Source organism: Brienomyrus brachyistius, unplaced genomic scaffold (assembly GCF_023856365.1).
Source record: "Brienomyrus brachyistius isolate T26 unplaced genomic scaffold, BBRACH_0.4 scaffold37, whole genome shotgun sequence".
In the NCBI taxonomy this organism is placed as follows: Eukaryota; Metazoa; Chordata; class Actinopteri; order Osteoglossiformes; family Mormyridae; genus Brienomyrus; species Brienomyrus brachyistius.
Window position 1 is genome coordinate 3,279,847 of NW_026042312.1, and position 22,012 is coordinate 3,301,858.

Consider the following 22,012-nt stretch of genomic DNA (forward strand, 5'->3'; position numbering starts at 1 on the left):
GTCAGCCATACGGTCAGCCATACAGTCAGTGATACGGTCAGTGATACAGTCAGCCATAGGGTCAGCCATACGGTCAGCCATACGGTCAGTGATACAGTCAGCCATAGGGTCAGCCATACGGTCAGCCATACAGTCAGCCATACGGTCAGCCATACGGTCAGCGATACGGTCAGCCATACGGTCAGCCATAAGGTCAGCGATACGGTCAGTGATACAGTCAGCCATACGGTCAGCCATACGGTCAGTGATACGGTCAGTGATACAGTCAGCCATACGGTCAGCCATACGGTCAGTGATACGGTCAGTGATACAGTCAGCCATAGGGTCAGCCATACGGTCAGCCATACGGTCAGCGATACGGTCAGTGATACAGTCAGCCATAGGGTCAGCCATACGGTCAGCCATACAGTCAGCCATACGGTCAGCCATACGGTCAGCGATACGGTCAGCCATACGGTCAGCCATAAGGTCAGCGATACGGTCAGTGATACAGTCAGCCATAGGGTCAGCCATACGGTCAGCCATACAGTCAGCCATACGGTCAGCCATACGGTCAGCGATACGGTCAGCCATACGGTCAGCCATAAGGTCAGCGATACGGTCAGTGATACAGTCAGCCATACGGTCAGCCATACGGTCAGTGATACAGTCAGCCATAGGGTCAGCCATACGGTCAGCCATACAGTCAGCCATACGGTCAGCCATACGGTCAGCGATACGGTCAGCCATACGGTCAGCCATAAGGTCAGCGATACGGTCAGTGATACAGTCAGCCATACGGTCAGCCATACGGTCAGTGATACGGTCAGTGATACAGTCAGCCATACGGTCAGCCATACGGTCAGTGATACGGTCAGTGATACAGTCAGCCATAGGGTCAGCCATACGGTCAGCCATACGGTCAGCGATACGGTCAGTGATACAGTCAGCCATAGGGTCAGCCATACGGTCAGCCATACAGTCAGCCATACGGTCAGCCATACGGTCAGCGATACGGTCAGCCATACGGTCAGCCATAAGGTCAGCGATACGGTCAGTGATACAGTCAGCCATACGGTCAGCCACACGGTCAGCCATTCATCATCCAAAGGGCATTTCCGGAGAGGCTCTCAAAATGGCCACAAATACGGTCCAAAGATGCCGAAGGGTTACAGACATTTTCTGATTTTTAAATGCCTGTTTGCAAACTATGCCTCATGCAAAGGGCCTAGACATACTGAGTGACTGTGGGGAAAATCAAACATTAATTCAGAAGCTACCTGACTGGGTAGCATTGCGCTACTAAAATGAGCCAGACTTGTCAAAATAGGTCAGACTTTCCCTTAATCCTGCTTCGTGTGACACCCCCCAGCAGGCGTGGCCCACAGCGTTATGGACGCGGATGGCGACCCAAAGTGTTCCGACTGAGGCTGTGCTGACGTTCACTAGCATCCGGTCCGAGTATGCAGACGGAGGGGGCTGCATGAGTTGGAACTCTGACCTGGAGGTAGCCATCGAGCTCCTAAAGCGCACAGCCCCACCAGGCCCTGTCAGGTCTCAGGCTGCCTGCCCTGCATGCGCAGCTGGGCCAGTTATGTGGCTGCAGATAAGAGGTCAGGTGTGTTCCTCTGCCAGACTCTGCCCCCCAGGCCCTGTCAGCTCTCAGGCTGCCTGCCCTGCATGCGCAGCTGGGCCAGTTATGCGGCTGCAGATAAGAGGTCAGGTGTGTTCCTCTGCCAGACTCTGCCCCCCCAGGCCCTGTCAGCTCTCAGGCTGTCTGCCCTGCATGCGCAGCTTCCCTCACTGCTGCTGGCTGACAGACAAAAGGTGATCCCTGAAGCAGTTAGTATTCTGTAATAAAGTAGGACATTCCAGAGGGAGTGGCGCACGCTGATGACATCATGCACATTATGTCCACTGGGATGGAGAACAGGTGCAGGATGATGATATCTATTGTTTCGTCATATTTAGACAGCAGTATCGCCCCAGCTAGTGGGGGCCTGGGGACCAGCTGGTACAGAAGCGGGGGGGCAGGGATGTGGGCAACAAGCTGATAGGCGCCCCCCCCCCCCCCCGTCTGACGCTCCCTGCTCACCCGCGAGTCCCAGGTCGGCGTGGCCGTGGGCCAGTCGCTCACAGAGCAGGCAGCTCCATTGATAAGAAGAGCAGAGCCTTATCGAGGGGTGGGGTAGCGGGGAGGGGGGGAATTCACTGTTTGCCGGTTGCATAGGAAGCTCTGTGCTCACTTGGGGGCGTGGGGGGAGTAGCCCTGTAGATGCTGAAGGACAGATTCGGCCCAGTAGCCCTGTAGGTGCTGAATTTAACCAACAAGCTACTTAACCAGTTTCTTGACTGAGGGTTGTGAATCACATGCTGGTATTTATCTCTGCTAATCAAGTGAATCACTCTAAATGTCACTGGGCACAAAGGTGCATAGAAAACTGTCCTTCCTGCCTGCTGTGTCTCTGTGTGCTGGAGCCTGATGTCACTGGTTCTCTTCTGCTGTCATGAGAAAATTAGGAAGCCGCCCCAGTGAATAAAGCGTAACATGGCAGATACATCTTTCCAAACTACAACCCCAATTCCAAAAATGTTGGGACGTTCTGCAAATTGTAAATAAAAACAGAATGCAGTGATATGGAAATCTGATAAACCTATATTTTATTCATAACAGAAAACAGAAAACATATCAAATGTTCAAACTGAGAAAATGCATCATCGTAAGGAAAAATTTTGAATGTTGCAGCAGCAATACATCTCAAAAAAGTTGGGACAAGGCCATGTTTACCACTGTGCGGCATCTCCTCTTCTTTTAACAACAGTCTGTAAATGTCTGGGCACTGAGGAGATCAGTTGTTTGAGTTTTGGGAGAGGAATGTTGTCCCATTCTTGTCTGATACAGGATTCTAGTTGCTCAACTGTCCTAGATCATCTCTGTCATATTTTTCGTTTTATGATGCATCAAATGTTCTCAATGGCTGAAAGATCTGGACCGCTGGCAGGCCAGTTCAGTACCCGGACCCTTCTTCTACGAATCCATCATGTTGTAATTGATGCAGTGTGTGGTTTGGCCTTGTCATGTTGGAAAATGCAAGGTCTTCACTGAAAGAAACGTCGTCTGGATGGGAGCATCTGTTGCTCTAGAACCTGCATATACCTTTCAGCACTGATGGTGCCTTTCCAGATATGCAGGCTGCCCCTGCCATATGTACTTATGCACCCCCACACCATCAGAGATGCTGCCTTTTGAACTGAGTGCTGATAACACGCTGGGTGGTCCTTCTCCTCTTTAGTCCGGATGACATGGTGTCCCTGGTTTTCAAAAAGAATTTCAAATTTAGATTCGACTGACCACAGAACAGTTTTCCACTCAGCCGCAGTCCATTTTAAATGAGCTTTGGCCCAGAGACGACGTCGGTGATTCTGGATCATCTTCATATTCGGCTTCTTCTTTGGATGATAGAGTTTTAACTGGCATCTGTGCCTGGCAGCGCGAATTGTGTCCACTGACAATGTTTTTGGGAAATATTCCTGAGCCTATTTAGTGATTCCATTACAGAATCATGCCTGTTTGTGATGTAGTGCCGCCTAAGGGCCAAAATATCACAGGCATCTAGTCTGGTTTTTCACAGAGATTTCTCCAGATTCTCAGAATCATTTGATTACATTAAGTACTCTGGATGATGAAATATTCAACCCCTGCAATTTCATACTGAGGAACTTCTTTCTGAAATTGCTCCACTATTTGTCAGTGCAGTATTAGGGGGATTGTGACCCTCTGCCCATCTTCACTTCAGAGAGACACTGCAACTCTAAGATGCTCTTTTTATACCCAGTCATGTTACTGACCTATTGCCAATTGACATAATTATTTGCAAATTATTCCTCCAGCTGTTGGGTTTTTGTACCACTAACTTTTCCAGCCTCCTATTGCCCCCATCTCAATTTTTTTGAGACGTGTTGCTGTCATGAAATTCACAATGAGCCAATGTTTTTCATGAAATAGCAATTTCTCAGTTTAAACATTTGATATGTTTTCTATGCTTTGTTATTAATATAATACAGGTTTATGAGATTTCCATATCATTGCATTCTGTTGTTATTTACAATTTGCACAATGTCCCAACTTTTTGGAATTGGTGTTGTAATATACCACAATGTTATTCTTTACCTGCAGTAACAGCAATTTTAATGGGGAGCTTTTCAGTCTTTCTGTTACATTTGTGTAGATGAATTGAGGTCTTTATGTTTCTGCCTAATTCACAGAGACCAAATGGAAGAATTCAGTTCAGATCTACATGATAAATTGGGTTTATCATCCATATTGAAGGTTTGTATTTATTGTTGATATATATTTTCCTGGCTGTTATGTGAATTATCTTATATTTTATACAGCCGTATAATGAGAAATTCATCATGATAAAGGAAATATGTTTTAAACTATGATTCACAAGTGAAATTCTGAAAAGGTTTGGAGTAAGTAGCAATAATTAACTGTGACTGTTTACTTTAGTCGCTAGAGGAAAAAGCCATGAAGTTCCTAAATGACGAGCTGAAGACGTTTGTGAGGTACCTAGATCAGAATTACCCAGAATGCTCTGAGCCTCAGCTGGAGGAGGACAATGACCTGGACTGTGATATTCAGATGCAGAAGACCAGTGTTAGAGAGGTAGCTCTGAAGATCACACTGTACATCCTGAGGACCATGAAGCAAAATGATCTTGCTGACATGCTGGAGAAGAGTAAGAGCTTTATAACATTATGTACATGTACAATATTGTGCAAAAGTCTTAGGCAGCCAGAGAAAAGGATGTTTAAATGGTCTTCATGTTGGTGTAGAACTACTATAATATGTATGTCAAAGTGTGTTTGCCATTTCAGAACCTCTCCCAACATCACCTTAATATTTGCTGATATCGTGCAGTATATCCATGTATTTTTTTACTTGACCACTAACACACCTCATGTTGTTTAAACTAATTTAATTAATTAGTGAAGTGAGCTGGTGGTGAAATTTAACAAATACATGGTCTGGCTGTGGTGCCCCTGAGGAGAGGTTTGGGAAATGAAAAGGGGTTTTGTGTTTTTTTGGTTCTGAGCAGATATACACTTACTACCCAGATAAATGGCTTTAAACATTTCCTTTGGCTGCCTAAGGCTTATTCACGGTCCTGTATGCGGTGTTCCAGTAAAATACGCATGATAAAACTTTCAGTTTCACATTCACAGTCACAGGGAAATATCTGGATGTGTATGTGTAAAAAAGTGTGTTTTTGGAAAATATTCTTCCTCTCATACTGGTCAGGATCACGGTGAGAATTAGTGCATTTTCCTCTCATTTCTTTTCAGGACAGCTCATGCTACAGGAATTCAAACGTAAACTTAAGAAGCAATGTGAGTGTGTATTTGAAGGGAAAGCTAAGGAAGGACAGCCAACACTTCTCAGTGAGATTTACACAGAACTCAACATAACTGAAGGCGGAACTGGAGCAGTCAATGATGAACATGAAGTGAGACAGATTGAAACAGCATCCAAGAAAAGGAGAAGAGAAGATACTACAGTCAAGTGCAATGATATATTTAAACCCTTATGTGGGCGTGAGACACCTATCAGAACTGTACTCACTAAAGGGGTGGCAGGTATCGGGAAAACAGTCTCTGTGCAGAAATTTATTCTCAATTGGGCAGAAGGAAAAGCAAACCAGGATGTTCACTTCATATTTGCTCTTCCTTTCCGGGACCTGAATTTCATTAAGGATGAATACAGTCTGATTGAACTGCTTCACCACTTTGTCCCAGAACTGAAATCATTTCAATCCACTGAGCTGTTTAGGTATAAAGTCTTGTTCATCTTTGATGGTCTCGATGAGTGTCGCCTTCCTCTGGATTTTCAGAACAATGAGAGCTGGTTTGATGTAACAAAGAAAATGTCACTGGATGTGCTGTTGACTAACCTCATTAAGGGGAATCTGCTGCCATCCGCTCTCCTCTGGATAACCTCCCGGCCAGCAGCAGCCAATCAGGTACCTCCTGAGTGTGTCCACCAGGTGACAGAGATACGAGGGTTCAGTGATGCCCAGAAGGAAGAGTATTTCAACAAGAGATTTAGTGATCAGAGCCTGGCCAGCAGGATTATCACACATGTGAAATCATCAAGGAGCCTCTTCATCATGTGCCACATACCTGTGTTCTGCTGGATTTCAGCCACTGTGCTTAAGAGGCTTTTTAGTGAGACTGACAGGGGAGAAATTCCAAGGACTCTGACTGAAATGTACACACACTTCCTGATCTTTCAGACAAGTTTAAAAAATGCCAAGTATATGAAAAAACATGAAACTAAGCTTAAAGAATACAGCAAAGAATTCCTTTTAAAACTTGGTAAACTGGCTTTTGACAACCTTGAGAAAGGCAATCTCATATTTTATGAGCAAGATCTGACAGAGAATGACATTGATGTCAGTGAAGCTTCAGTTTACTCTGGAGTGTGCACAGAAGTCTTTAAAGAGGAGTATGGGTTGTACCAGGAGAAGGTGTACTGCTTTGTGCATCTGAGCATCCAGGAGTATCTCGCTGCTTTATATGCGTTTCTGTCAAACTCATCAGCTGACCTGCTGGAGACTGCAGTGAATCAGGCATTAGAGAGCAAGAATGGACACTTGGACCTCTACCTCCGCTTCCTCCTGGGCCTCTCAACAGACTCCAGTAAGACTCTGTTACAAAAGCTACTGGGGCCGACAAGAATCAGCTCACATACCATTAAGGAAACAGCCCAATACATCCATCCATCCATTTTCCAAACCACTTATCCTACTGGGTTGCGGGGGGTCCAGAGCCTATTCCGGAAGCTATGGGGACAAGGCAAGGAACAACCCAGGATGGGGGGCCAGCCCATCACAGCAGCCCAATACATAAAGGAGAAAATACAGGAGAATTTATCTCCAGAAAGGACCATCAACCTGTTCCACTGTCTGATTGAACTGGGTGACAATTCCCTAGTAGAGGAAGTACAAAGATACCTGAATTCAGGAAACATTTCAGCAGATGACCTCTCACCTGCACAGTACTCAGCTCTGGCCTTTGTGATGCTGATGTCAGATGAGGAGCTGGATGTGTTTGATCTGAAGAAATACATCAGATCAGATGAAGAGCACTGCAGGCTGCTGCCTGTGGTCAAGAACTCCAGGACGGCTCTGTAAGTGACGTGGGGATGGGAAATCATGTCTGGTCTGGCAGGAATACATGAATATTGTTTGAAATGTGTAATATATATTATATATTTCTCCTCATGGATTAATAAGTGGGTTTTATTTTGATAATCACAGCTATAGCTGTTTGTATAACAGTAGCTAATCTTGACCACAGCCTTTATAATGACTGATGGTAGTGATGTCACTTTTTGTTTGTTACTACGTTTCCATTCCCGTCCAGTCTGCCTTCTGATCACAGGCACAGCATCCTAACCTGCTACAGAAACAGTGAGGTCTCTTTATCCACAGGGTGTATAAGTGGTATGTGAGTGTTATTGTCAGCAGGCGTGTTCATGTGATGGAGCCCAGAGCTGGGAGCTTCCGTATGACTGCTGTCTCTGGCTGCTCACTGGCGCCCTCTGCTGGCCTCAGCTGCACCTGGCTGAGGATGTGACAACACATCTAGTCCGGCAGACATAGAGAAACATTGCTTAAAATATGAAATAAATATGTATACATGTAATTTATTTCCCCTCTTTTATCAACAAGGTTCCTTTTTAATCTAGTTTATATTAACTGAAGGTAGTGATGTAGTAAAAACAAAAAAGACAAGATTTCCACGACCATCCTTTGTGAACCAAATAACCAAAGATACAGCATCATACAGAATGGTCCAGTTATCACTAATAGTGGGAAAACCACTCATATTCGTTTCAGTTCTGGATGCTGTAGGAAGCATTTCTGTAAATACTGGGTGTAGTGTGTGACTCTTTGGGTTCAGACTCTCTGTCCATGAGCAGAAGGTCGCTGGTTCAGATCTCTTGGCCGGCAGAGTGATGTCATCACTGAGTCCTTGACCTGCATGGGTGCTGGATGCTGGCCGATCCTGCGCTGCGACCCCCAAACTTCCTCTCACCTGTATATGTGTCAGTGTGTCTCTAGGAGAGCAAGATGGGAGGGGCGAAAAAGTCAATTTCCTCATGGGGGTGAATGAAGTATCATTATTCATAAATCATTCAAACAAACATTTTTTCTAAAAGCGTATTTCACAGGACTGATAGCTCTCCGATTAGTGTATTGTTGATTAGGGCTGGGTGATAAGTAAAAAAATGTGTGTGTGTCATTTAGTTTAAAAATATCGTAAGAAATTATGATTTTGAGTCCTCCCCCCAAACACTGAATGCAATTTCAGTTCAGTTCAGTTTTATTTGTATAGTGTGTTTTCACAACATTACATCATCTCAAAGCAGTTTACAGCATCCCTGCCCAAAGCCCCCAGTGAGCAAGTCAGAGGGGACAGTGGCAAGGAAAAACTCCCTAGAAGGAAGAAATCTTGGGAGGAACCAGATACAAAGGGGGAGCCCATCCTCCAGGGGGCAGCAGAGGAAGCCCTAACCCTAACCAGACTGAAAGGGGGAGCCCATCCTCCAGGGGGCAGCAGAGGAAGCCCTAACCCTAACCAGACCCAAAGGGGGAGCCCATCCTCCAGGGGGCAGCAGAGGAAGCCCTAACCCTAACCAGACCCAAAGGGGGAGCCCATCCTCTAGGGGGCAGCAGAGGAAGCCCTAACCCTAACCAGACCCAAAGGGGGAGCCCATCCTCCAGGGGGCAGCAGAGGAAGCCCTAACCCTAACCAGACTGAAAGGGGGAGCCCATCCTCCAGGGGGCAGCAGATGAAGCCTTAACCCTAACCAGACTCAAAGGGGGAGCCCATCCTCCAGGGGGCAGCAGAGGAAGCCCTAACCCTAACCAGATACTTAGGGGGAGCCCATCCTCCAGGGGGCAGCAGAGGAAGTCAAATGATCAAGATGGCAAAGTCCTAATTCACATTATCCCAATCTTAACATTTCAGTCACAAAGAAGGGGGCAGGGAGGTGATGACAGGCAAGTGCTGGAGCTGCTTCAGATGGCAGGGAGAACAGTAGTACGGCAGCAAGGTAAACAGGGAAGATGTCACAGGCAGAAGGGTGAGCAGGCCGGAAGTACGTCACAGGTAGTGGAGACGTCGCAGGCAGCAGGGTAGGCAGGACAACTTGAAAATTCGGGATCTCCAGGCAGTAGAGAGCAGAGGGAGTAGCGGAAATAAAATGTGCAATTAGTCAAAGTAGGGGAGACTAGAGGCAGTGCAAACAGTTAGGTGAGTGCAGTATGTAAGCTCCGGCAGATATGGCTATGGCAGCATAAGTAGGAGGGAGAGGCAGGTGGGAATGCAGGCATGGGGAGTCCCTGAATGTCAGCACTCCAATTCCACAAGGGGGTGTGAAGCTAAAGTGACAGACCGACTGTTCAGTTTATCCAAAGCTAATGGCACCGATCCCCACCCAGCTCTACACCTCACACTATAGGTCTGACTGGGAGTGAGCAGTTAGCTAGAGCTAGAACTATAGTCCCTACTGTATAAGCTAAAGTAAACAGGTGTGTTTTTAGTCTAGGCTTTTTATATTGTGAATATTGTGAGTCAGCCTGAATCCCGCACAGCCGCTGGAAGACTATTCCACAGCTGAAGAGCTCTATAAGAGAAAGCTCTGCAGTCTGCCGTAGCTCTTTCTACCCTGGGTACTAACACATATCCTGCTCCTTCAGATGGAAGAAAGCGTGGAGGGTTGTATAAGGTCAGCAGGTTACTAAGGTATTCAGTGTTTTGAAGGCCATTCAGTGTTTTATAAGTCAATAGCAGTATTTTGTAGTTAATCCGAGACTTAACTGGAAGCCAATGAAGGGAGCATAGAACAGGGCTAATATAATCACATTTATTAGTGTTTGTAAGAACTCTGGCTGCTGCATTTTGTACCAGCTGAAGTTTATGTGAGGATCCAGATGGGCACCCAGAAAGGAAGGCATTACAGTATCCAGCCTGGAAGTTATAAAGGTGTTAGTGTTTCCGCTTCATGAAAGGAGAGCATCTTCCGAAGCTTGGCGAGGTTCCGTACATGATAGAACACAGCTTTAGTGATGCTTTTTATGTGAGCATCGAAACATAAATCTGAATCAACCAGAACAGCAAGATCTCTGACCACTGTGTTAGGTTGGGTAGGAAGACCACCAAGGTTGAGGTTATCAAGCTTATTTTGAGCCGCCTTCGGACCAGTTAACAGTACTTCTGTTTTTCTGTGTTTAACATAAAGAAGTTATTTGCCATCCAGCACTGGATATCTAGTTGACAGTCTTCTAACTGAAAACTGTGATGCATCATCTGGCTTAACAGATTTATATAACTGTGTATCATCAGCAAAACAATGAAACCCAACATCATGATTTCTGATAATGTGACCAATATATACGGTGTACAGTAGCGGGCCCAGCACTGATCCCTGTGGGACACCATTGTAGGAATATTTAACTCAGGTAAATTTTAATATCTCCACGAATATGTTTTGAAACGAATTACATTTTAATGAATCATTATTTAATGATGTTTATTAACTTAATTGTTATGCCGAATGGTTGATTCCTCCAAACTCAATTGTGAAATCACCGTGAGTCGGTGGGTTAGAAGGCTCGTCCAGCGAGCTGCATCACCAGGTCATGTCAACGATCGGTAGTGAAGCACCCCTCATAGTCAAATATCGGAGAGTCTCGCGATATTTCAGGCGACTTTGAGGTTTCAGAGCTTAGTAGCCAGATCGCGTAGAGGCAGGGACTATTGTGAGCACTCAATGAACGGAGGCTGAAGTGGTATAAAAGACATGAATTTATTCCTAACTAACACTACAACTAACATAAGACAGACATTACACTTTGTAGCGTCCCCGGTTGAAATGATGGTCTCTCAAACTGATGGTTCACAATCCTTTATTTAACCTTGCCTTGTGAACTCACCGTAAGAACTATAAAGTGTACAGAAAATAATCACTATTAGTAGCTCAGACAGCAAGTTACCTTTAACACATTTCCTTATTCCAAAACATAAATGAATTCTTTCCTTTAAGTTCTAATATCCTTTTGTTAACGTTTTCTACATAGATTATCTTTTACACGTATATTCAATAAAACCATTTTAACAATGCTTTTAAACACCTTTGAATCACGAAATAAACTAAAGTAAATCATTATCAAATTGTCCGTGACCTTACATGACAAATAAAACAAAGCAGCTTGTAAATTATAACCCTTTAACACGCTTAATTTATCCGTGCTCTTTAGCACCTTGTAGTGAGCAAAAACGTAGTCCATCTTACTCGGCAAAACACCTTACAACAGATATATTAAACATATATACATTTACAAATCAACCTTCAAACCCACCTTGTTCCTCATCAACCAGGAGCTAAAACCATCACTGGTATTTAAGAAATTAACCAAAAAAGAATCGTAATATAACTATTCCTTTTCCACGGAACACACCTTGCTTCTACTTCCATGAAGTTTCCCGCTACTGTGCGGTTTGCAACACTGGTTTACGGCAGCTTGTTGCTCTATGTTCCTTCAAAATAAAAGCCGTTCTTTCACAATAAAAGGCATCACTCGTCTTATACAGTTAAACACGGAATAACATTTGTAACCAATAAATGTAATAAACGAAATATTAATACGGTCATTTACACACTTAACACAAATAACAAACACGAAATAACAGAATAGAACCAAACAGAATGTAACATGAAAATGCAGTGACCAGATTTAAAATGGGTTACCTTAAAAGGGAAATACTGTTCTGCAAAGCAAGCACAGTTTGTGGAAACTCGACCCTAAAGTCATAAAGCAGGTTAACAGAACAGCTTGGGTTGTTAGAATGAAAGGAAGCTGATTTACTTGTTTGCAGAGTGGAGGGGGTCTTGGCAGTAGGTCGCAGAGGTGATGAGCTGAGGGAATGGTAGCACCCAAGGAGGCGCGGCATCTGGAGCGGTTGTTGGAGTGGAGCCCCTTGGATTCTCTCTCCTTGTGAAGCTTTAAGGTGAAAGGCTCTGTCTTGGTTGCAGTTCTCTGTTGGGTAGCAGGCCTTCACCGGCAGGCTTCAGGAGGGCTTCTCGCGGGCTGCTCTTCTCCCGGGGCTTCTCTTCTCCTCCCTCTGTGGGGCTGATGTTCTCCTCTGCTCCTCTCTCTTCTTCCACCTGCTCTGTTCTGAGGTGCCATGTTTTATGGTCCAAAGTTCATGAATAGGGATGACCAGAAATTTGACACCTGAAGCAATGGCTGATCATCTAGTTGGCAGGTTTTCAGAGGGGTGTCTGTGGCAGTCCTTTTGGGATTTATGACTAGACTGGTATCACTTTACCGATGATTTTCATTAAACTGGTGTAACTTTTGATACATACAGTTTCATGGTAACCACTGACCAGATTTGGAATCAGAAGTGATTTTCCATCAGTTTTACACTAAACATGCCATATCAGCCTGGCGGGTCAAACCTCATACCATCTGTATTAATTAATTAACAATTTCTGATATTATGTATGTTAATAAATCCCATCCAGATACATTATTGATGTTTTGCGTTGCACATCAACAGAGGTTGCTACATTGGATCATTTGTATGGACATTACATTACATATTCACATTTAAATAGCACATCTTACCCTTAGACAGGCGTGACCGTTAGTTTGTTGCAATACCAATTTAAATTGCACATCTGGGAACAACATATTTTGCTTGGTGTGGCTTATCCCAATGACCTGCTCTCCAGAATTGATAATATACACATTAATTCAGTCTTTTATTTCAGAACAGTAGAGGACAAAGAAGTGCTAACGGACCACAAAGATCAGATAAGGGCCACAGGAATGTGGAAAAGGGGGGGTTGTTAAACAAAGACAGAAAGAACCTCTGATAGTTAGGAGCCACACTAAGATACCTGGTTACATTATTTAATTTTCAAGATTCCTCTGGGATAATCATGAGAGCATGTATGCAGGGGTAGCTAAACACTAAGATTGTCTAAGGACACACAAACATAACCTATCTGGATATCAAGACGAGTAGTCATGAGTAAATCAGTATATAGGGAATACAAAGGCTGAACTTAAAAGAAACTTTCTTTAGGGTGTTGGGTGAATGCGTGGTATGTAAGGCAGGATGTATGGGGAGGGGGTTGTGTGCCAAGTTGAGGGGCCCCTGTCCTTGAGGTCCACTCTGCTGTCCATTGGTCCCTAAATCTTTGGGCCATAAAAGATGGAATGCTGGCCTCCTTTATTATCTGTCTGTATCTGTGTGTGTGTGTGTGTGAGGGGTGGGGTCACTGACCCCCCTTTTGTGCCTAGGCCAGCGAGTACCTCTCATACCAGACTAGGCCTTGTCTCAGGCAGCCTGGAATCTCAGCCCTGTCGTATGTGTCTGTGATACTGCACCATATTTGACTTTAGTGATCTTGAAAGATTCATTGTTCACGTTGACAAACTGATAATGCTCAGTTAAATAGGAGCCAAACCAAGAGAGGGCTGTCTCCTTAATGCCAACCACAGATTCTAGCCAGTCCAAGAGGATATTATGGTCCACAGTATCGAATGCTGCACTTAAGTCTAGTAATACCAACACAGATATACAGCCACTGTCAGAAGCCATAAGCAAATCATTCACTACTTTGACTTTGGCTGTTTCTGTGCTGTGGTTTGGTCTAAAGTCAGACTGATATAATTCATCAGCATTATTTTTCTGTAGGAAAGAAGACAGCTGGCGAGCAACAGCTATTCCAGGATCTTTGAAATGAGCGGAAGATTTGAGATTGATTTATAATTTCCTAAATCACTAGGTTCAAGATTTTCAAGGTTTCTTTAGAACAGGTCTAATAACAGCTAGTTTAAAAGGTTTTGGATCATATCCAAGCCTAAGAGACGAGTCTAACACATTTAACAGGGTGGTGCTAATCAGTGGTCGAATCTCCTTCAGGAATTTTGTAGGAATTGAGTCTACGAGGCTTGTAGAGGATTTTCAGGAGGAAACTAAGCTCAAAATTTCTGATTGTTTTATAAGAAGGAAAGATTCAAAGGTGTCATTATCAGTACGCATAGGACTAGCAGGAGGCTGCCAGCTGTATGTAGCTACAGACGTGCACTGGATGGTCTGTCTAATCTTTATTTTACCATTACAAATGTAATAAAGTCATCACTCATAAAAGCTTGTGAGACTTGTGAGTTTGATGTTGAAGAATTCTGTGTTAACCTAGACAGAGATTAAAATATGAATTTAGGATTATTTTTTGTTGCAGGGTTTTGGAGGGTTCATGGGAGTTTGCCCAACCAGTCTACATGTGTTTTGTGGACTTGGAGAAGGCATTCGACCGTGTCCCTCGGGGGGTCCTGTGGGGAGTGCTCCAGGAGTATGGGGTACCGGGCTTCCTTTTAAGGGCGGTTCGGTCCCTGTATGACCGGTGCCAGAGTTTGGTCCGCATGGGTGGCAATAAGTCGGACTCGTTTCCGGTGAGGGTTGGACTCTGTCAGGGCTGCCCGTTGTCACCTATTCTGTTCATAGCTTTAATGGACAGAATTTCTAGGCGCAGCCAGAGCGTTGAAGGTGTCCGGTTCAGTGACCTCAGGATTAGGTCTCTGCTTTTTGCAGATGATGTGGTTCTGTTGGCCTCATCGGACCGTGACCTTCAGCTTTCACTGGAGCAGTTCGCAGCCGAGTGTGAGCCAGCTGGGATGAGAATCAGCACCTCCAAATCCGAGACCATGGTTCTCAGCCGGAAAAGGGTAGAATGCTCTCTCCGGGTTGGGGATGGGGTCCTCCCCCAAGTGGAGGAGTTTAAGTATCTCAGGGTCTTGTTCACAAGCGTGAAGCCTGTTTAAGTTACGCGTATGATCAGAGCACCAGGGGGCAGGTTTCTTATCTCTATGCTTTATCTTCTTAAGTGGAGCTACAAGATCTAGGTGCTGCGAAGCGATTTCTCCATGTGCACAGTTATCCGTTCAAGTTCATTTTCACACGGGGCTTCAGATGTAAGGCTGAAGGACTGTGGAAGTTGGTTGAGAAACGCTGTTGTAGTTAATGAGGCAATGGAAGGTCTGATACTGTACTTTGGACCTGGAGCCGAAGGGAGGCTATACTGTATATCAAACGTTAACAAGTAATGATGTGAAAGCAGAGGATTCTGAGGTATAATAGATATGTGATCCACCAGGACACCATGGCTAAGAATCAAATCCAGGGTGTGGTTATAGGCATGAGTAGCCCGACTACATTCTGACAAACACCTACAGAGTCTAGGATAGCAGAAAACGTAGTTAAAGGATCACTGTCATTCTCCATGTGAATATTAATTTCACGGCTTTGTCAGTAGTGACCACCAGGATTGTTGAAAAATCTGCAAACTCCAGGGACTAGGCGGTCTATACACAACAACTATGGTGATTGGAGGTTAGGTACCAGGAGGTCTATACACAATAACAATAGTGATTGGCGGTTAGGGACCAGGTAGTCTATACACAATAAAAATGGTGATTGGTGGTTAGTGACCAGGCAGTCTATACACAATAACAATGGTGACTGGAGGTTAGGGACCAGGCGGTGTATACACAACAACAATGGTGATTGGAGGTTAGAGACCAGGTGGTCTATACACAATAAAAATGGTGATTGTAGGTTAGGGACCTGGTGGTCTATACACAATAACAATAGTGATTGGAGGTTAGGAATCAGGCTGTCTATACAGAATAACAATGGTGATTGGAGGTTAGGAACCAGGCCGTCTATACACAATAACAATGGTGATTGGAGGTGAAAAACTACAAAGAGATGATCCCGCAAGACTAAGAAGAATTTCAAATGTGCTAAAGCTATAAGCACTTTGCTCAGACACTCCTAGGTCAGACTGAAATATTGCAGCAGCACCAGCACCATTGCCATCTGGTCGAGGGTTATGCTGTAATCAGCTGGAGTAGATTCATTTAGTGCCATGAATTCATTCGGTCTAAGTCAGGTCTCTGTAAGGCATAAGGACCAAGACTAAAATCAGTAATCATTTCATTTATTAGTAGCGCCTTAGGAGCCAGTCATCTTACATTCAAAAGTCCAAGTTTTAGCCTTGCATTACACCTATTATCTAATAATGGATTTGGTTTAATTATTATTAAGTTATTATGACATACACTATGGTGGAATAGACCTCCATGATTAAAAGTGTGGGGAACAGACACAGTCCCAATAACATGAACCCTAGGTGACGACTCTAAGCGACTAGCAGGCGGTCGGTTATGCCGGTTTGCCTGCTGCCTGGACTTGGCCCTGGCTAGTCAGCGATTTCCCTGGAGACTATGAGCTATGCTGTTGGACAGGAGATCGGCATCAGCCCATGAGGGGTGAATACCGTCCCTCTTCAAAAGCCCAGGCCTACCCCCAAACATTTGCCAATTGTCTGTATAACCCACAGCATTTTTTGGGCACCATTACGACAGCCAGCGATGCAGCGACGATAATCTGCTGTAGATTTCATCAGCACGTCTAGCAAGGATGGGGCCAGAGCGCGTTACTGACACACACATCTTCTTCACAAGGCTGCACACCTATATGAAGTTTGTCTATGTAACTATTGACTATGAATTGCAGAATCATGCACAGTCAATAGTTATAGCGCTACATTAGTTTTATCATTCTTTTTTTTTTTAAGATGTGAACAGAATGCTCAACCGTGTTGGGGTGTAACATCGGTTCCCTGACTATGAAGCTTGCCAAGGGCTGGGTGACCTATAATATATTTTGCCGAGCTCAGGGGTAGGAACGGACAACGGACAAGCTTTTAAAGCTAATTAATAATCAGGTCAAGTTCATTTAAAAACTGTTAATGGTTCTTTATATTTTACCTCAAGTTTTGATCGTAATGAAAGGATCTGCAAAGAAGGGATTCGTAGCTGGGTTTTCAAGGCTCTCTGCAATTTTATTACTTTGTACAGAAATTAACATTCGTAAGGGCTTGTCTTGTTCGTCCCTCCATATAAGTTATGGGGTCTGCTGTCATATGCTGGCTGGGGAAAAATAATACCTGCTTTTGTTTTTAGTACAATAGATTACTGTTACACCCTCTTCTCTAAGAGATTTATTTCACATCTACAATGGCCCCAGAATGCCACTGGCGGAGTGTTAACACGCACCAGTCACAGGGATCACATCTACAACGGACCCAGAATGCCACTGGAGGAGTGGTAACACGCACCAGACACAGGGATCACATCTACAACGGGCCCAGAATGCCGCTGGAGGAGTGTTAACACGCACCAGACACAGGGATCACATCTACAACGGGCCCAGAATGCCGCTGGCGGAGTGTTAACACGCACCTGTCACAGGGATCACATCTACAACGGGCCCAGAATGCCGCTGGCGGAGTGTTAACACGCACCAGTCACAGGCATCACATCTACAACGGGCCCAGAATGCTGCTGGGGGAGTGTTAACACGCACCAGTCACAGGCATCACATCTACAACGGGCCCAGAATGCCGCTGGCGGAGTGTTAACACGCACCTGTCACAGGGATCACATCTACAACGGGCCCAGAATGCCGCTGGCGGAGTGTTAACACACACCAGTCACAGGGATCACATCCACAACGGGCCCAGAATGCCGCTGGCGGAGTGTGAACACGCACCAGTCACAGGCATCACATCTACAACGGGCCCAGAATGCGGCTGGCGGAGTGATAACACGCACCAGTCACAGGGATCACATCTACAACGGGCCCAGAATGCGGCTGGCGGAATGTTAACACGCACCGGTCACAGGGATCACATCTACAACGGGCTCACAATACCGCTGGCGGAGTGTTAACACACACCGGTCATAGGCATTACATCTACAACGGGCCCAGAATGCCGCTGGCGGAGTGTTAACACGCACCAGTCACAGGGATCACATCTACAACGGGCCCAGAATGCCGCTGGCGGAGTGTTAACAGGCACCAGTCACAGGGATCACATCTACAACGGGCCCAGAATGCCGCTGGCGGAGTGTTAACACGCACCAGTCACAGGCATCACATCTACAACGGGCCCAGAATGCCGCTGGCGGAGTGTTAACACGCACCAGTCACAGGGATCACATCTACAACGGGCCCAGAATGCGGCTGGCGGAGTGTTAACACGCACCGGTCACAGGGATCACATCTACAACGGGCCCAAAATGCCGCTGGCGGAGTGTTAACACGCACCGGTCACAGGGATCACATCTACAACGGGCCCAGAATGCGGCTGGCAGAGTGTTAACACGCACCAGTCACAGGGATCACATCTACAACGGGCCCAGAATGCGGCTGGCGGAGTGTTAACACGCACCGGTCACAGGGATCACATCTACAACGGGCTCACAATACCGCTGGCGGAGTGTTAACACACACCGGTCACAGGCATCACATCTACAACGGGCTCACAATACCGCTGGCGGAGTGTTAACACGCACCGGTCACAGGCATCACATCTACAACGGGCCCAGAATGCCGCTGGCGGAGTGTTAACACGCACCGGTCACAGGGATCACATCTACAACGGGCCCAGAATGCCGCTGGCGGAGTGTTAACAGGCACCAGTCACAGGGATCACATCTACAACGGGCCCAGAATGCCGCTGGCGGAGTGTTAACACGCACCAGTCACAGGGATCACATCTACAACGGGCCCAGAATGCCGCTGGCGGAGTGTTAACACGCACCAGTCACAGGCATCACATCTACAACGGGCCCAGAATGCGGCTGGCGGAGTGTTAACACGCACCAGTCACAGGGATCACATCTACAACGGGCTCACAATACCGCTGGCGGAGTGTTAACACACACCGGTCACAGGCATCACATCTACAACGGGCTCACAATACCGCTGGCGGAGTGTTAACACACACCGGTCACAGGGATCACATCTACAACGGGCCCAGAATGCCGCTGGCGGAGTGTTAACAGGCACCAGTCACAGGGATCACATCTACAACGGGCCCAGAATGCCGCTGGCGGAGTGTTAACACGCACCAGTCACAGGGATCACATCTACAACGGGCTCACAATACCGCTGGCGGAGTGTTAACACGCACCGGTCACAGGCATCACATCTACAACGGGCTCACAATACCGCTGGCGGAGTGTTAACACGCACCGGTCACAGGCATCACATCTACAACGGGCCCAGAATGCCGCTGGCGGAGTGTTAACACGCACCAGTCACAGGGATCACATCTACAACGGGCCCAGAATGCCGCTGGCGGAGTGTTAACACGCACCAGTCACAGGGATCACATCTACAACGGGCCCAGAATGCGGCTGGCGGAGTGTTAACACGCACCGGTCACAGGGATCACATCTACAACGGGCCCAGAATGCCGCTGGCGGAGAGTTAACACGCACCGGTGAGAGGGATCACATCTACAACGGGCCCAGAATGCCGCTGGCGGAGTGTTAACACGCACCTGTCACAGGGATCACATCTACAACGGGCCCAGAATGCCGCTGGCGGAGTGTTAACACGCACCGGTCACAGGGATCACATCTACAACGGGCCCAGAATGCCGCTGGCGGAGTGTTAACACGCACCGGTCACAGGGATCACATCTACAACGGGCCCAGAATGCGGCTGGCGGAGTGTTAACACGCACCGGTCACAGGGATCACATCTACAACGGGCCCAGAATGCGGCTGGCGGAGTGTTAACACGCACCGGTCACAGGCATCACATCTACAACGGGCCCAGAATGCGGCTGGCGGAGTGTTAACACGCACCAGTCACAGGCATCACATCTACAACGGGCCAAGAATGCAGCTGGGGGAGTGTTAACACGCACCAGTCACAGGCATCACATCTACAACGGGCCCAGAATGCCGCTGGCGGAGTGTTAACACGCACCTGTCACAGGGATCACATCTACAACGGGCCCAGAATGCCGCTGGGGGAGTGTTAACACGCACCTGTCACAGGGATCACATCTACAACGGGCCCAGAATGCCGCTGGGGGAGTGTTAACACGCACCAGTCACAGGGATCACATCTACAACGGGCCCAGAATGCCGCTGGCGGAGTGTTAACACGCACCAGTCACAGGGATCACATCTACAACGGGCCCAGAATGCCGCTGGCGGAGTGTTAACACGCACCTGTCACAGGGATCACATCTACAACGGGCCCAGAATGCCGCTGGCGGAGTGTTAACACGCACCGGTCACAGGGATCACATCTACAACGGGCCCAGAATGCCGCTGGCGGAGTGTTAACACGCACCGGTCACAGGGATCACATCTACAACGGGCCCAGAATGCGGCTGGCGGAGTGTTAACACGCACCGGTCACAGGGATCACATCTACAACGGGCCCAGAATGCGGCTGGCGGAGTGTTAACACGCACCGGTCACAGGCATCACATCTACAACGGGCCCAGAATGCGGCTGGCGGAGTGTTAACACGCACCAGTCACAGGCATCACATCTACAACGGGCCAAGAATGCAGCTGGGGGAGTGTTAACACGCACCAGTCACAGGCATCACATCTACAACGGGCCCAGAATGCCGCTGGCGGAGTGTTAACACGCACCTGTCACAGGGATCACATCTACAACGGGCCCAGAATGCCGCTGGGGGAGTGTTAACACGCACCTGTCACAGGGATCACATCTACAACGGGCTCACAATACCGCTGGCGGAGTGTTAACACACACCGGTCACAGGCATCACATCTACAACGGGCTCACGATACCGCTGGCGGAGTGTTAACACACACCGGTCACAGGCATCACATCTACAACGGGCTCACAATACCGCTGGCGGAGTGTTAACACGCACCGGTCACAGGCATCACATCTACAACGGGCCCAGAATGCCGCTGGCGGAGTGTTAACACGCACCAGTCACAGGGATCACATCTACAACGGGCTCACAATACCGCTGGCGGAGTGTTAACACACACCGGTCACAGGCATCACATCTACAACGGGCCCAGAATGCGGCTGGCGGAGTGTTAACACGCACCAGTCACAGGGATCACATCTACAACGGGCCCAGAATGCGGCTGGCGGAGTGTTAACACGCACCAGTCACAGGGATCACATCTACAACGGGCCCAGAATGCCGCTGGCGGAGTGTTAACACGCACCAGTCACAGGGATCACATCTACAACGGGCCCAGAATGCGGCTGGCGGAGTGTTAACACGCACCAGTCACAGGGATCACATCTACAACGGGCCCAGAATGCGGCTGGCGGAGTGTTAACACGCACCAGTCACAGGGATCACATCTACAACGGGCCCAGAATGCCGCTGGCGGAGTGTTAACACACACCGGTCACAGGGATCACATCCACAACGGGCCCAGAATGCGGCTGGCGGAGTGTTAACACGCACCGGTCACAGGCATCACATCTACAACGGGCCCAGAATGCTGCTGGGGGAGTGTTAACACGCACCAGTCACAGGCATCACATCTACAACGGGCCCAGAATGCCGCTGACGGAGTGTTAACACGCACCTGTCACAGGGATCACATCTACAACGGGCCCAGAATGCCGCTGGCGGAGTGTTAACACGCACCGGTCACAGGGATCACATCTGCAACGGGCCCAGAATGCGGCTGGCGGAGTGTTAACACGCACCGGTCACAGGGATCACATCTACAACGGGCCCAGAATGCCGCTGGCGGAGTGTTAACACGCACCGGTCACAGGGATCACATCTGCAACGGGCCCAGAATGCGGCTGGCGGAGTGTTAACAGGCACCGGTCACAGGGATCACATCTACAACGGGCCCAGAATGCCGCTGGCGGAGTGTTAACACGCACCGGTCACAGGGATCACATCTACAACGGGCCCAGAATGCCGCTGGCGGAGTGTTAACACGCACCGGTCACAGGGATCACATCTACAACGGGCCCAGAATGCGGCTGGCGGAGTGTTAACACGCACCGGTCACAGGGATCACATCTACAACGGGCCCAGAATGCGGCTGGCGGAGTGT

The 22,012-nt window shown here is 47.4% G+C and overlaps 1 protein-coding gene across 5 annotated transcripts in view; it reads left to right on the forward strand.

Annotated features, from left to right (window-relative positions):
- The window catches only part of LOC125722163 (NACHT, LRR and PYD domains-containing protein 12-like), a 69,129-nt gene that overhangs the window by 14,370 nt on the left and 32,747 nt on the right, over positions 1–22,012 (forward strand). For all 5 annotated transcript variants that reach the window (XM_048998324.1, XM_048998326.1, XM_048998328.1 and 2 more), the window contains exons 4-6: positions 4,246–4,309; positions 4,493–4,721; positions 5,329–7,171. In XM_048998324.1, the coding sequence (XP_048854281.1) occupies positions 4,246–4,309; positions 4,493–4,721; positions 5,329–7,171 (2,136 nt within the window). The remainder of the gene's footprint in view (positions 1–4,245; positions 4,310–4,492; positions 4,722–5,328; positions 7,172–22,012) is intronic.